This window comes from Callithrix jacchus, chromosome 7, assembly GCF_049354715.1.
Source record: "Callithrix jacchus isolate 240 chromosome 7, calJac240_pri, whole genome shotgun sequence".
Classification (NCBI taxonomy): Eukaryota; Metazoa; Chordata; class Mammalia; order Primates; family Cebidae; genus Callithrix; species Callithrix jacchus.
This window is the reverse complement of record NC_133508.1, coordinates 104,461,630-104,477,766: the sequence shown is the minus strand read 5'-3', so window position 1 is coordinate 104,477,766 and position 16,137 is coordinate 104,461,630. Positions and strand designations below refer to the sequence as shown.

General features: G+C 41.1%; 1 protein-coding gene across 1 annotated transcript in view; it reads right to left on the bottom strand.

The window, feature by feature from the left end:
* The window catches only part of IL23R (interleukin 23 receptor), a 90,797-nt gene that overhangs the window by 14,014 nt on the left and 60,646 nt on the right, over nt 1–16,137 (bottom strand). Inside the window, exons 8-9 of the mRNA XM_078332205.1 lie at nt 4,726–4,815; nt 947–1,049 (exon numbers count right to left, since the gene is read on the bottom strand). Coding sequence (XP_078188331.1) covers nt 947–1,049; nt 4,726–4,815 — 193 coding nt within the window. The remainder of the gene's footprint in view (nt 1–946; nt 1,050–4,725; nt 4,816–16,137) is intronic.

The window sequence follows — 16,137 nt, the reverse complement described above, 5'->3', positions numbered from 1 at the left end:
ACATTTACGATAGTGACAGTGACATCAATGACTAAAGTTTTGGTCAATTTCTCAAAATTTAGAAAATAGCCAAAAGGGGGGAATTATTAAAGTAAACTAAATATGGTGTAAGAAGGACTCAATACTTCCATATTCAAGTCCTTGTGGATAAACTGTAACCTAGCATAAGTGGCAGACAAGATTGAAAACCTAACTTAGGAGTATGTGCCTGTAGCAATAGCTGAGTCTTGGCCAATCCAGCAGCCACACTTCAACCACTCACAGACTGCTAAGTGTTCAAACTGTGTTCAAGTAAGGCAAATGCCAACCTGTAACCTATCCAGCTGTTTCTATACCCCACTGCCAATTTCTGTGTGTCACTTCTCTTTTTTTTTTTTTTTTTTTTTTGTCTATATATTTGCTCTGACCACAATGTATCCCTGGAGTCTCTCTGAATCTGCTGTGATTCTGGGGGCTGCCCAATTCGCATGTCTGTTGCTTAATTAAACTCATTTAAATTTAATTTGGCTGAAGTTTTTCTTTTAACACAAGGCAATTTGTGGCTTCACCACTCTCAAGAATCCTGGCACTGTAAGTAAATTTGAGGCACAAAAGAAAAGGCCTTGTAGTAAAGGAGAGAAATGGGCTTTGATATCAGTGTGTTTGGACTCAGGGCTTAGTGCTCAGTGATCCTGCGCTGAACCCCTAGTCTCTCTAAGCCTCATTTAAGTCATCTGTAAAATAGGCCAGGAAGCCTTTCTGGCAGGGTCATTTTGAAGATTAAAGGAAAGACATTTGTAAAGAGTTTGGCATGGGTAAGTACGTATTAAACATTATTCCTTTTATTTTCCTTTATCTGAATAAAAATGTTAACAGATTTTTCTAGTAAACAACTGAAATGACTAAATTTTGGCGATACATATATATGTAGTCTAAATAAGAAAACAGAATTTCTGCAAAAACCTACCCAGTTCTGAGTGATCTGTTAAGTATCCCAATCAAAGAAAGAATTGACAACACAACAGCAAAGACGATCATTCCCAATAAAAGTCCAATGTCATCTCTGTTGTCTAATGAAAGGAAAGAAAAATAATTTTAACTAAGCATTAGTGCTCATGTGATACCAGAATTACCATTCTCTCTACTCTGCTCAAAGCAAAGTTCTCAAAGTAGAAAGGGCAGAGGGAAGCAAAATTAACCTTTATCTTGGGCCATAAAGTGGTTGCTTTACCAGAATTCACAACTACTCCAGGAAACAACTTTTAGCTTGAGAAAGTTGGGCTACGTGTATCTGATGTCAGTGGGTTTTTAGAAGTGCATCTCTGGCAGATGTGGTCAGCTTGTGCACGCAAATTTTATATAAATTATTAGTGGTGAATCTCATTTGGGTTGTTTGACACACGTGAGAATTCCCAATTGCTGTAACAATGTCTAAAGCTGGTCATAATCATATTAAATTTTTTTAATGTTGTGTGTGAGATAGAATGTGTGCAATTTATCATCGTTCTTCAAAATCTATTGTTCATAAATTTTTTCCTGCTGAGAAAGGACATCTACTTTACTTAACAATATATGTGATAAGAAAGAAATCATACACTAGGAAGGTAAAAATAAAAAATAGAAAAAGAAAGAAATCAAAATTGCCATATATATTGCACTCACACTTATTTAAAAAACAATGCAACCAGGTGCAGTGGCTCATGTCTGTAATCCCAGCACTTTGGGAGGCCAAGGCAGGCAGATAACGAGGTCAGGAGTTTGAGACCAGCATGATCAACATGGTGAAACCCCGTCTCTACTAAAAATACAAAAATTAGTTGGGTGTGGTGGTATGCACCTGTAATCCCAGCAACTCAGGAAGGTGAGGCAGGAGAATTGCTTGAACCTGGCAGGTGAAAGTTGCAGTGAGCTGAGATAGCACCACTGTACTCCAGCCGGGATAACAGAGCAAAACTTTGTTTATTTGTTTGTTTTTTTTAAAAAAAAAAGCCAGCCGGGCGTGGTGGCTCATGCCTATAATCCTAGCACTTTGAGAGTCCAAGGTAGGAGGATCACTTGAGCTCAGAAGTTCGAAACCGGCCTGGGCAACAAAACGAGAACCCTGTCTCTACAAAAATTACAAAAATTAGCCAGGTGTGGTAGCATGCACCTGTAGTCCCCACTACTAGGGAGGGTGAGGTAGGAGAATGGCTTGAGCCTGGGAGGCAGAGGTTGCAGTGAGCCAAGATTGTGCCGTTGCACTCCAGCCTGGGTGACAGAGACAGACTTTTGTCTCAAAACAAAACAAAACAAAAACCAAACCAATGCTTTTCTGCATTTTGAAACTGAATTAATCTCCTGAAATGTTTAAATAATTAATATAATTTATTCAACCTGTATTACCCACCAGGCTCATCACGTTCTCTCCCTGGTACATGAAAAAGCCCTATATTCAAATATAGAAGATAGCTGAGACATTACTTATCACACTGGAATCTGTTCTAGAGCCATGCTGGGTATTGGCTTTCCTTCCATCCTCTTTCCTCACTCCCTCCCTCCTTTCAGTAACTGTTTTTTGGGTACTTACCATGCGGCAGACATTGTATTTGCCCCATCCTAGTTATTTCACATACAGGGGTTTCCCAGCTGCCTGGCCCTCTTTTAAGGCCAATCAGCAGGCAAGGGTCTGAGTAACTGTAGCTCACTGCAAAATCTTGATGGGATAAGGAATTAATGTTTTCCTAGGGCTAAAGAGCTAATGCTGACTATTTCAAGCAACTAATGGGGGATACTGGCTGCCACACACCCTTGGGCATTAATTAGTGCCAGGAAAAGGATAGACAGCCCTCAAGTTAACACAGTGCTTGGTGAAGGGGTGTAAGCAATAGAGCAGAAAGACCAAGAACATGGCCTGAGATACCTGGGTTTGCATTAAATGTTGCCTCTTATCAGCTCTATGACCTTGGGGCATAATTATGAACTTGCTGAGTCTCAGGTTTTCTCTTTTGTAAAATAGAGATAATAATACTTATCTAAAAGAGCTGCCACGAGTTCCTAGCCTCCACTGTTCCCACAGAAATATCAAGGGGTAGGTAGGTTTGCATAGGCATCTATAATTAGGGAACCATACTGAACCTAAGCACTTGGCTCATAATTGATTCATATCTACAAATTCAAATTCAGAGTGCCCTTACCTTGCTTCATGCTTCTTTTTCATTTTATTCTGTTGTGTTTTTTTTTTGGTTGTTTTTTTGAGACAGGGTCTTGCTCTGTTACACAGGCAGCAGTGGAGCTCACTGCAGCCTCTATCTCCTGTGCTCAATTGATCCTCCTGCCTCAGCCCCCCAATTAGCTGGGGCTACAGGTGCACACCACCACACCCATCTAATTTTTGCATTTTTTGTAGAAATGGGGTTTTGGCTTGTTGTGCAGGCTGATGTCGAACTCCTGGACTCAAGAAATCTGCTTGCCTTGCCCTCCTAAAGTGCTGGAATTACAAGGTGTGAGCCACTGTGCCTAGCCACTTCATGTTTCTTTACAACACTTCACCACCATCTGACTTTTCTTGTTATTTTGTTTGCTGTTTTTCTGCCCCGTCTATCTAGAATGGAAGCTCCATGAAGACAGGGGCTTTGCTCATTGTTTTTACTGCTGATTCCCCAGCCCTCAGAACAGTGCCTCACATACAGGAGTTGCTAAATGAATATTAAATAAATGAAGGTGCAAAGAATATCAATATAACCTACAAAAGTTCTTATACTATTCCTGCCTATTTCTGTGCAGGGAGAGAAATGGTCTATCAGTGGCCAATGGTGAAACAGTCATTCCTGAAAGTTTTCAACTCAAAATTTCTATTTAGAGTTATGTTCACCCATTGTACAACCAGATCTCAATTTTTTATACCTAAAACATTTAAGCAAGCTCATCAATACAATAATAGTCATGCTAACAACCAATGGGAGCTGGTTTGTATAAAAGAAAGAGCAGAGACTCCAGGATACTGAAAGAAAAGGATTTGAAGTTTAGTCTGTCACTTAACAGCTCTGCGACCTTGAAAAGATTCCTCAACCACTCTAAGTTTCAGTTTCCTCATTACAAAATAGATGCATGACACTTATCTCATGGGCTGCTTTGAAAATTGAAGATGTCTAGAAAACTACTAGCACATGACAGTTAAATATTTTGTTTTGAAAGAACTTTTTGGGTCTTGAGCCCTAGCAGCTATTAAAATAAAAACGTGACTGGGTGCAGTGGCTCATGCCTGTAATCCCAGCACTTTGGGAGACCTAGGCAAGGGATCACTGGAGGTCAGAAGTTCAAGATCAGCCTGGCTAACAGGTGCAACCTCATCCTTACAAAAACACAAAAAATTAACCGGGCAGGTGCCTGTAATCCTAGCTACTCGAGAGGCTGGAGCAGGAGAATCACTTGAACCTGAGAGGCAGAGGTTGCAGTAAGCCGAGAACATGCCATTGCACTCCATCCAGCCTGGGCGACAGAGTGAGTCTCCATCAATCAATAAATAAATAGATAAATAAATATTTAAAAAATGTATACAACCTATTGCCAGAGCTGGAAAGATCCATATAAGCTACCTCTTAAATTCAGTTTTAAGCAGATCTTTGTAGTTTGTCTATTATTTTCCTATGGAAGGCATATGGCATATCTTTTTATCCAGGAACTTAACACCTGATTTTTTCAGTGTGATAGGTTACAATGGAAAATTACTAGAAGACTACTCAAAAAGCCTAAGTGGTATTTTCTTACCAGAAGTAAGGTGTCTCGTAGAGATGGAAGAAACTAGAAGTCCAGAATTCCATGTGTCATGTTGGAATGATTTTGGTGTGACCTGGGGAACTTAAACCGAAAGGAAAGATCATCAATTTCTTACATTTTGCACTCAGCTTGCCAAATTTCCCAACAGAGTTTCTTCCCTTGTTTAGAGATGACTAAAGCAAACCAATAACTTAAACGGGCTTGAAGGGTGGAATAAAAGCAATGGCCTTCAAGTGTGTGTCTTTTCTTCTTTTTATTTGACTGGGTAAATCTCAAAGGAGGAAACACTGCAAGGGCAATTAAAAACAACCTAGATTGTAAAACTTCAAGATGTGTCCACTAATTTCATGAGGCTTCTAGGTGGCAAATACCAAGGAGCTTTACTTCACTGAGAAAAATGCATGATAACTGATCTCTATTTGATTCCTTGCAATTGATGGTGCAATAAGGTTCAGATTTCTGTGAGGGTCTCCAAGATGTGTTTCTTTTGGCTTTGCATAATCTTTGGGATGCTGTTCATCTCCTCATAAGAAACCTAATTTTGGTTAGCAGACACTTCAATGTTGTAACACAGGGGTGGGATGTCACCAATGACTTATCTCTGCTCTTTTCCTGTTGGCAAAGATCCTGGCAGCCTGGTCTAGTTATAAAGGCTGTCAGGACACTGCGAATGAATGCTTCTCACCAGGGAGAGGTGAGCAACCTTGGCACCTAACTTTCAGTCTGAACTCAAAGGTGTCCTGGTACAGCCTTGCTGGTCTCCTCCTTCCTGACAATTAAAAGCTGACAGAAGTGACTTCAAGGACACAATTCTCCCAAATGGCAGAACACATTTCTGAAGATGGTTCTAAGCCTTGGATCCCTGAGAGTGCTTCAAGCCCTGTATATTCCGTCATTCTGATTTTAGTGCTCAAATTCTTCTTTTAAAAAAATTACTTTTGGGGGCAGGGAGAAATCACAACTTGAGGCATCCTTAACTGTCACTGAGATATCACAGACTTGTATAATGAGCAATGTGGCCATGTGACTGTCTTTGAGAAAAGAATCCCATGAAAAGGTTCCTATGGGGCTTCAGAAAGTTTTGAAAAAGGCTAGTCTGGCCAGGCGCAGTGGCTCACACCTGTAATCCCAGCACTTGGGAGGCTAAGGCAAGGGGATCACTTGAGGCCAGGAGCTGAGACCAGCAAAGTCTTTTGCTGGGTATATGGTTGCATCAGACTCTGAGGGAACAAGGTTATTCATCTTTATAGGCCACCTTCATTTGCAGGGAGCTCACACAGGACTCTGCATCTATATTAGCCTGTAATCCCAGCTACGCAGGAGGCTGAGGCAGGAGAATCACTTGAACCTGGGAGGCAAAAGTTGCAGTGAGCAGAGACTGCGCTATTGCACTCCAGCCTGGGTGACAGAGTAAGACTCCATCTTTAAAAAAAAGATGAAATTTTAGGAATAAAAATATGACATTAAAAGGTAACACAATTTTCAATTTGGCAAAATCATGGGCTTATAACATATGTTGCTATAGTATTTTTGTTTTCACTTTTATTATTTTTAAGTTAGCATTTTTAATTTAAAAGTAATGCATGGTGCTGCTGGCTTTTAATACAGGTTAATGTAATTCTGTTGTATAAACTACAGGTGGTTATTTGGCAATGAAACTTCAGTTATTGATTTGTATTATATAAAAAAATATTCATATCCCACTAGGGCTTTATTAGCTCTAACAGGAAATAAATACAATCTTCCTTTAGAGTCTATTTGTTATCATAGTTTCAAATCAACCAGGTGCATTGAATTAAAGTCATTTATAAGAGGTGCCTAATTCTCAGAGGGAAATTTCACAAAGAATCAGATCTAAAATAACAATTTATAAACAAAATTGTCAGAGAAGAAATCAAGCCAATGTTAGGCACGGGACTGAAACGAAGCTCTGTAGATTACATTCTTCATGGAATACTGCCACCACATGGCTAGGTTATTTCTTTTAAAATTATACTTAACGTCTTTCATTGGAAAGCAATAATTAGAGTATAGAAAAATTTTCAACAGGAGAAATAAAAAGGAGAAAAAAGAACCATCCTTAATCCCATCCTTTAAATCCACCTGCTATTAGTGTTTTATGGTTTTATGGTATTTGCAAATATTTTACCATACGAAAGCATTTGCAAGCCCAGAGTCTCACACAGACATGCACACATACACACAAAGATGCAGCCTTTATGACTGGAAACTCTTTTTTATACCAGTTCTGTCATCAGTGTATTGCCTAAATTGCTAGGAAAAAACTCATATTTTATTTAGTGTTTGTGGTGTTACGTCCATAATAAGACAGTTCTGTCCTTGCAACAGAATGTTAACGTATGCCTATTAATCTCACAGGATATACCTGAATATACTTAAAAAATTCAAATTATCTTTAATTTGGGAAGCATTTTTACATAACTTATACACACTGACATCAAACTGTAGTCTTACAAGAAAACAAAGTGCCTATGGGAATTTAGAGTGGTTTCAAACAGGAAATATCATTTCTTATTCTTGGACCAAATTTAAAGCATAACATTTAAATCATATTTTATGGCCTACCTACCAAAACACCAGGCTAGTGTAATCAGATCCACTCAAAAGGACCTGGTTTAAGTAATAACGTATTCCATCATCCATTTTAAGGATGATGCCAAATCATCACCTCAGCTCTTCTCGCTGTAATTGACTGTATTGGTCCATTTTCACGCTGCTAGGAAGACATAATCTAAATTGGGAAGTTTTTTGTTTGTTTGTTTGTTTTTGTTTGTTTTTTTGAGACAGAATCTCCCTCTGTTGTCCAGGCTGGAGTGCAGTGGCGTGATCTTGGCTCACTGCAACCTCTGCTTCCTGGGTTCTAGCAATTCTCCTGTCTCAGCCTCCCAAGTAGCTGGACTACAGGCACATGCCATCACACCTGGCTAATTTTTTTTTGTATTTTTAGTAGAGACCGGGTTTCACTATATTGGTTAGACTGGTCTCAAACTCCTAACCTCAGGTGATCCACCTGCCTTGGCTTCCCAAAGTGCTGGGATTACAGGCATGAGCCACCACACCTGGCCAAAACTGGGAAATTGGTAAAGAAAAGAGGTTTAATTGACTCACAGTTCCACATGTCTGAAGAGGCCTCAAGAAATTTACCATCATGACAGATGGGGAAACAGGCATGTTTACATGACGACAGGCCAGAGAAGTGCCGAGCAAAGGGGGAAAAGCCCCTTATAAAGCCATTGTATCTCATGAGAACTTACTATCACAAGAACAGAATGGGTGTAACTGCCCCCATGATTCAATTACCTCCCATGACTCATGGGGATTATGGGAACTACAATTCAAGATGAGATTTGGGTGGAGACACAGCCAAACCATATCATCGACCATGGGGCAAAGTATGTTTTGTCATCCTTTTAAAGTGACCGTGTAATGAGTATTATGTCACAGGTAACATGCTAAACTTTACATGTTTTCTCTCATTAAATCCTCACAACAACCCAATCATTCAGACAATATTACTGTTGTCATTATACGGATAAGGAAAAAACAAAAGAGTAGAAAGGATAAATAACTTGCTCAAAGTCACCTAGGTAGAGGGTGAAGAGTAGAAATTCCCATCCAGTTCTGACATGTAGTTTGTGCTGGTCACTGATCTCATTAGTAACCTCACATTCACAGCAGGATGGCTTGGGGTGGGCAGCAGAGTCAGCTCTGCAAAGAGCCTATCCCGGGATAAGACTTAGCATTGCTCCACTGAGGGCTCGCCATGGTGTGTTGGGGCTGCCTGGCAGTGTGGGACTGTGGACCCCACAAGCCCCACAGTGCTGACCCATTTAGCACTGATGCTTTGAATCTTCTAGCATATTTTCTTCTTAAAACCAACTACTTTCCTTTACTACACAAGTAATATATGCTAGTTACAGGATGCTCGAAAAGTATAGAAGGGTATGGAGAAGAGAATATAATTTTGTATTTGCTTACAAACTAGAAATGATGATTTAAAAAAAAATGTTAGCAGTCTTTTGTGGATGTCAGTAGCCTAGTGGAGATTATATTCTTTAGTAAATGTTTTGTCTTATCTTTCTTACTAAAAAATATATTTTTTATCACCCAGGCTAGAGTGCAGTGGTATGATCTTGACTCACTGTAACCTCTGCCTCCTGGACTCAAGCTATCCTCCATCCTCAGCCTCCTGAGTAGCGAGAATTACAGGTGCATGCCACCACACCCAGCTAATTTTTGTATTTTTAGTAGAGATGAAGTCTTGCCATGTCGGCCAGGCTGGTCTGGAACTCCTGACCTCAAGTGATCTGCCTGCCTCAGCCTCCCAAAGTACTGGAATTTAGGCGTGAGCCACCACACCAGCCTTATTCAATATTATTTAATAAAAATTTCCTCATTTTGTTAAAAATTGTTCAAAACATCATGCTATGGCTAATTAATATTTCATCGTGTTTTACTGTATTTATTCAATCATACCCCTATTGAGAAACTTTATAGCTTGGTGGTTTCAAACTCCAACTGTAGACTCGGACAAAACTCAGCCCAAGTCCTGGCTCTTCTAGATGGAGTTCATGGCCCTGGGCAAGTTGCTTAACCTCTCCGTGACTTAATTTCTTCATTTGTAAAATCAGATAAGAAACAGTGAAATTTGATGAGATAGTTCATATCAAGCACTTAGTACCATGTTTTACACAAATAAAACCTTAATAAGCATTAGTTATTGCTATTGTTGAAATTTTAGACTGGTTCCAAATTCTTACTTTATAATTAGGTTTTGGATGTATATCATTGTACATAAATTTCCTTTCCATATCTCTGATTATTTCTTAAGGCCAGATCTCTACAAGAGGAATTACTGAATCAAAGGGTATAGAGATCACTAAGGTTTCTTTATTTACTTTGCACTGGCCAATCGTGGTGTCAAAGCCACACTAACCAAGGCTTGCCTCATAAAGGCTTTGATCAGAGCAGACACATGGACTTTTCTGGACCTTTATTTCAGAAGGTTCTAGATATTCAAGAAAGAGAAGTCATATTAAAGGAAACAAAGAATGTGTGTTTTTTTTATTAAATCATTGGAGATTTGCCCCCGCCCTCCCTCCTATTTTTCTTAAATCACAAATACCAACTTTTCGTTTCTCTCTTTCTAATCTCCTTTTAATAATTCAGCTGTTTCACAGCATTTAAGTGCCATTTCCCCAAGCCGGGCCAGTTAAGCTCTGTGGTCAGAATTCCACATTATCAAGCCAAGGGTAAAGAGTTGACTGTGTCAGTTAGCAAGGCAAAACCAAGGCCACACATATCAAATAGGCACCAGAAGCCCAGGGCGGAGCAAACCATGTGTCAGAACAAACTCATTACCACACCTCGAAAAACAAGTTAAGCGATGTATCATTCAGCGGATTACAGTGTCAGCAGTGTATATAAGGGTAGCAGGGTGCATATAGACATGTTCAAGGGATTATCTCCCTTCTTATATTCCTAGGCTGTAGGTACTTGGTACATAGGGGAGAAGAAGGAAAGAAATCTACCTATGGAAATTAAATTATAAAAAGAAAGACTAAGAGGAGGAAAATTCAAAAAGCAGTAGACACTCAGGAAATTTTCCTAAGTGACAAGGACCATACAGAGAAGGCCTCATGTTAAAGTGTAGCAAAACTCTATATGTGAGAATGGGCAGGCTCTAACTCTACACAGTGGTCAAAAGATTTCTCAGAAGTACAACCTTGTGGCCAGGAGTGGTGTCTCACGCCTGTAATCCCAGCATTTTGGAAGGCCAAGGTGGGTGGATGACAAGGTGAGGAGTTCAAGACCAGCCTGGCCAAAATAGTGAAAACCCACCTCTACCTAAAAATACAAGAAAAAAAAAAAAATTAGCTGGGTGTGGTGGCATACACCTGTGATCCCAGCTACTCAGGAGGCTATGGCAGAGAATTGCTTGAACCCAGAAGGCGGAGGTTGCAGTAAGCTGAGATCATGCCATTGTACACCAGCCTGAGTGACAGAGTGAGACTTTGTCTCATACACACAAAAAGAAGTACAACCGTGTTCTCCAGGGATAGCATGTCCCAGTCTGAATAGTCGAGTGGACGTTTGTCATGTTTTGGTTGCCCAGCACTAGGATATACTTCTTGGTGGGCATCCTCAAAAAGCCAAGAGGCAAGTAGGGCTACAAGCACATGGCCTCAGCCTCAGCAACCAGATGCCCCCTCCCCTAACACTCAGGCTGTGAATGTAGATGGGGTAACACAGGGTTTCAGGAAACCACTTCGAATCCAATGTGGACACAGTAGCCATATCCAGGGTCCAGTGACAGTGGCACCAGAGCAGGCAGTGGCAGTGATCACAGTATTGGCCTAAATTCTAGGAGCTTCTGGATGACTGAACACATGGAGGTGGAAGGCGACCCACCTGGAAAACACATGGAAGCTCCATGCTCCTTCCCGCTGCTTGCCCTCTGCATCTCTTCCATCTGGCTGTTTGTCTGTATTCTTTGTCATGCTGTTTATCATAAACCAGGAATCATAAGTCTTTCCCCAAGTTCTGTGGGGCATCCTAGCAAATTGATCAAACCTAACAAAAGGTCATGGAAATCTCAATTTATATCAGATGGAAGTATATGTATCCACCTATACTTGTGATTGGCACCTGAGGCGGGAGTTGTAAGATCTGGCACTGCCTGTAGGTAGATAGCGCCAGAGTGAATTGAATTAGAGGACACCCAGTTGGTGTCCCCCAAAGAATCTTCCAGAGAATTCATTGCTGAGGGGGAGAAATCCCCACACACATGTTGGTAACCAGAGCTCACAGAAGTGACCTGTGTTGTGAAAATACTATATAGCGGGAGAAATTGAGTTCCTTCTCTCTACTCAGGGAATTGAGAGGGAGTGGCTATCCTAGATTATATGGATGGATCCAGTAAAATCACAGAAGTTCTTATAAGCAGAAGGGAGTAGGGTGAGAGTCACAGAAAGAGATCGGAAGACACTGTGCTTCTCCTTTGAAAATGGAGAAATCTCAAATCCAGAAAAGGCAATGAAACGGATTCTGTCCTGGAGCCTCCAGAAGGAACATAACCCTATTGACACCCTGCTTTCAACCCAGGGATTGTGATTTTGGATTTCTTACCTCCAGAACTGTAAGGTAATAAATTTGTATTGTTTTAAGCTGTCAAGTTTGTGATGATTGGTGACAGTAGTAATAGGAAACTAATACAGAAGATGATGACTTAATGAAAAAGCATTATCTTAGGTTGGGGGCAGTGGCTAATGCCTGTAAGCCCAACACTTTGGGAGGCCAAGGTGGGCAGATTGCTTGAGTCCAAGAGTTCAAGACCAACTTGAAAAACATGGTGAAACCCCATCTCTACAAAAAAAAAAAAAATTACAAAAATTAGCCAGGCGTGGTGGTGTATGCCTGTAGTTCCAGCTACTTGGGATGCCAAGGTGAGAGAATTGTTTGACCCCAGAAGCTGAGATCACACCACTGCACTCCAACCTGGGTGAGAGAGAGAGAGAGGAGAGAGAGGGAGAAAGAGAGAGAAAGAAAGAAAGAAAAAGAGGGAGGGAGGGAGGGAGGGAAGGGAAGGAAAAGGAAAAAAGAAAAGGAAGGAAGGAAGAAAAGCAGGAAGGAAGGAAAGAGAGAGCATAATCTTTGTTCTGTACTAATAGATGGCAAACCTCAGGGAGATTATGAAACTCTTCTGAATTGTTTCCTATTCTGCAGAAACTTGGTGGTTTATTAGAGGAAGGACCTGAAGAAGATTAAATGAACCCAAACGAAAAGTCTAAAGTGATTAGTATTTCAAGAAATACTGTGTCTGCTAACATGGGTTAGTAACCAAGAGTCTACAAGTTCAGAACCCGTCTCTATGTGGACGATTCACAAAATCTCTAATTACAAATAAAATTTTTGAAAAATACATTATGTGTGTCAACCTCTAATTTGCATTATATTTCATAGCACCTATATTTAGTTCCATTGACATAATATTTGCTTTTTCTCCTTTAGTCACTTAAAAACCTGAAAAATTAATGAGCATCTTAAAGGAGCCATTGGTAGTGCAACAACCAATACTGTTTTGTGAGAAAGCAAAACGTTGTTTAATGCCTTGCTCATACTTGCCTTCCTCTGGAAAACTGTCAAAAAATAATAATATGATTTCTCTGGGAAAGTTTTCCATGGCAAGTAGCAATTCAAGCAAGTTAGTCATCATGAAATGTGACTCCCCTTCCCTCAGGCTTCTAACTTGTTATTAAGGTATTATAGAACTGCATCTTTTCTTCATTAAAAAGGGATCTGTATTACAGTGCAGAATTGGAAAAGACTCCTGGCTAGGCCGGGCGCGGTGGCTCACGCCTACAATCCCAGCACTTTGGGAGGTCAAGACGGGTGGATCACAAGGTCAAGAGATCGAGACCATCCTGGTCAACAATGTGAAACCCCATCTCTACTAAAAATACGAAAATTAGCTGGGCATGGTGGCGCATGCCTGTAGTCCCAGCTACTCAGGAGACTGAGGCAGGAGAATTGCTTGAACCCAGAAGGCAGAGGTTGCGGTGAGCCAAGATCGTGCCATTGCACTCCAGTTTGGGTAACAGCAAAACTCTGTCTAAAAAAAAAAAAAAAGACTCCTGGCCAACCATTGTTGTTTCACCGTTCTTAAGTCAGTAGTAGCAAATTTAGAGGACTGACTTATACATTTTCAATGCTGGTTTTCTATACTGACAAATCATCTTTTTCACTTTGGGACTCTCATCACAGCTGAAAACCCCAGAATGACAATGGCTATCAAGGTTGGTAAGTCAGAAGCACCAACTTCAGCAGCTCTCAGGGGGTCTCATAATCTCAGCTGAAACCTCACATCCAGAGACGAGGTGGGTTCTAGGCAGAAGAGGGTCATGTGTGATGTGATGGTTAATTAGGACAACAGTCTGTATCCTGTGCTTCTGGGGGTTCCTGTGGTTCTCAGGTGGGCTGGGGTGACCAATGACTCTGGAGAAATAGTAAGTAGTGGTGACCAGATAGTACTAGAGATAATGGCCTAAGTCTCACATGCCTACCCTTTTCTGTCCCTCAAACCGCTACAACTAAGGAGATGGTGATACAGACAGGAGACAGGGAAATAGTAGACAAGGCTGGCTCACCAGCAAAGGTCCCACCCTCAAGCCTGGAAACCCACAGCCTTAAATGGGAGAAGGCATTCTTGTTTTCCTGCCCAAAAGTTGTCTTTTGGCCTGCTATGCCCTGCTATCCTGTACCCACATAAGCCCCAGACCCCAGGTTCTATAAGCAGACAAGGAGATAAACAGAAGAGCAGAAGAATGACAGGACAGCTTAGAAGACAAGCAGAGAAGAAAAGGGGCATCTGAATGCTGAGAGAAGTTTGGCTAGGGACAATCGAGAGGAGATCAGCCACTGGATGGCCAAACTCTAGGGGAAGATCATTTTCCCACTCTCTCCCTCTTCCAGCTCCCTATCCATTCCACTGAGAGCCACCTCCACCACTCAACAAAACCCTTGCATTCATTCTTCAAATCCATGTGCAATCTGATGCTTCCTGGACACTGGACAAGGACCTGGGTACCAAGAGGGCACTAAGCTGGTTAACACTTAAGCTGTCTGCAGACAACAAAGCTAAAATAGCACACTGTAACACACTCCCATTTGGGCTCTGGGAGCTGCAGGCATTCACCCCTAGATGCTACCATGGGGCCAGAGTCCCAAGGTGCTTACCCCAGCTCCTGCACCTGCCCGCCTACATGCTCACCCTCCCATAACGGGCTCTGAGAAGGTGCTTGGCAGAACAGATGAGCCTCACCCCTGTCACATGGCCTGTGACAGGGGTCAGGGAATTCTACCATTTTTTCTTTCTTTCTTTTCTTTCTTCTTTCTTTCTCTTTCCTTCCTTCCTTCCTTCCTTCCTTCCTTCCTTCCTTCCTTCCTTCCTTCCTTCCTTCCTTCCTTCCTTCCTTCCCTTTCTTTCTTTCTTTCTTTCTTTCTTTCTTTCTTTCTTTCTTTCTTTCTTTCTTTCTTTCTTTCTTTCTTTCTTTCTTTCTTTCTTTCTTTCTTTCTTTCTTTCTTTCTTTCTTTCTTTCTTTCTTTTGCAGCCCCAGCTGTTGCAGGAACTCTACCATTTCAATGGCTTGGGCAGCAGATCCACACTGCCTTTCTGTCCACATTTTCTGCCCATTCCCTATGTTGTCTTTTGTGATGACACTTCGCCCTCTTAAAGAGTGTATCTGACCTCTAGAGCAAGGTTACACTTCACTGCAGAAGTATCACTTGGCAAAGGGCTCAGGAATCTGTACTTTAAGCAGTGCCTAAGCATTCAGGCCACGCGCAGTGGCTCATGCTTATAATCCCAGCACTTTGGGAGGCCAACGTGAAGGGATCACTTAAGGTCAGGTATTTGAGACCAGCCTGGCCAACATGATGAAATCCTGTCTTTACTAAAAATATAAAAAATAATAACAAAAAAAAGCCAGGCGTGGTGGCTCATGTCTGTAGTCCTGGCTACTCAAGAGGCTAAGGCAGTAGACCCACCTGAACCCAGGAGGCGGAGGTTGCAGTGAGGCAGAGGATGCAGTAAGCTGAGATGGTACACTGCACCCCAGCCTGGGACACAGCGAGACTCTGTCTCAAAAAAAAAAAAAAAAAGTGCCCAGGATGAATCTTACTTGATCATGGTGGATAAGCTTTTAGATGTGCTGTTGCAATCGGTTTGCCAGTATTTTATTGAATATTTTTGCATATGTTCATCATGGATATTGGCCTGAAGTTTTCTTTTCTTGCTGAGTCTCTGCTGGGTTTTGGTATCAGGATGATGCTGGTCTCATAAAATGATTTGGGAAGGATTCCCTCTTTCTGGATTGTTTGGAATAGTTTCAGAAGGAATGGTACCAGCTCCTCTTTGAGTGTCTGCTAGAATTCGGCTGTGAACCCATCTGGACCTGGGATTTTTTTGGGTCCAGAAAAAATTGCTGCCTTAACTTCAGACTTTGTTATTGGTCTATTCAGGGTTTTGACTTCTTCCTGGTTTAGACTTGGGAGGAGGCAAGTGTCCAGGAATTTATCCATTTCTTCCAGGTTTACTAGTTTATGTGCATAGAGTTGTTTGTCATAATCTCTGATGATGGTTTGAATTTCTGTGGAATCTGTGGTGATAACCCCTTTATCATTTTTTATTGCAACTATTTGATTATTCTCTTTTTTCTTTTTTAATTAATCTGGCTAGTGGTCTATTTTGTTGATCTTTTTGAAAAACCAGCTCCTGGATTTATTGATTTTTTGAAGGGTTTTTCGTGTCTCTATCTCCTTCAGTTCTGCTCTGATCTTAGTTATTTCTTGCCTTCTGCTAGGTTTTGAGTTTTTTTGATCTTG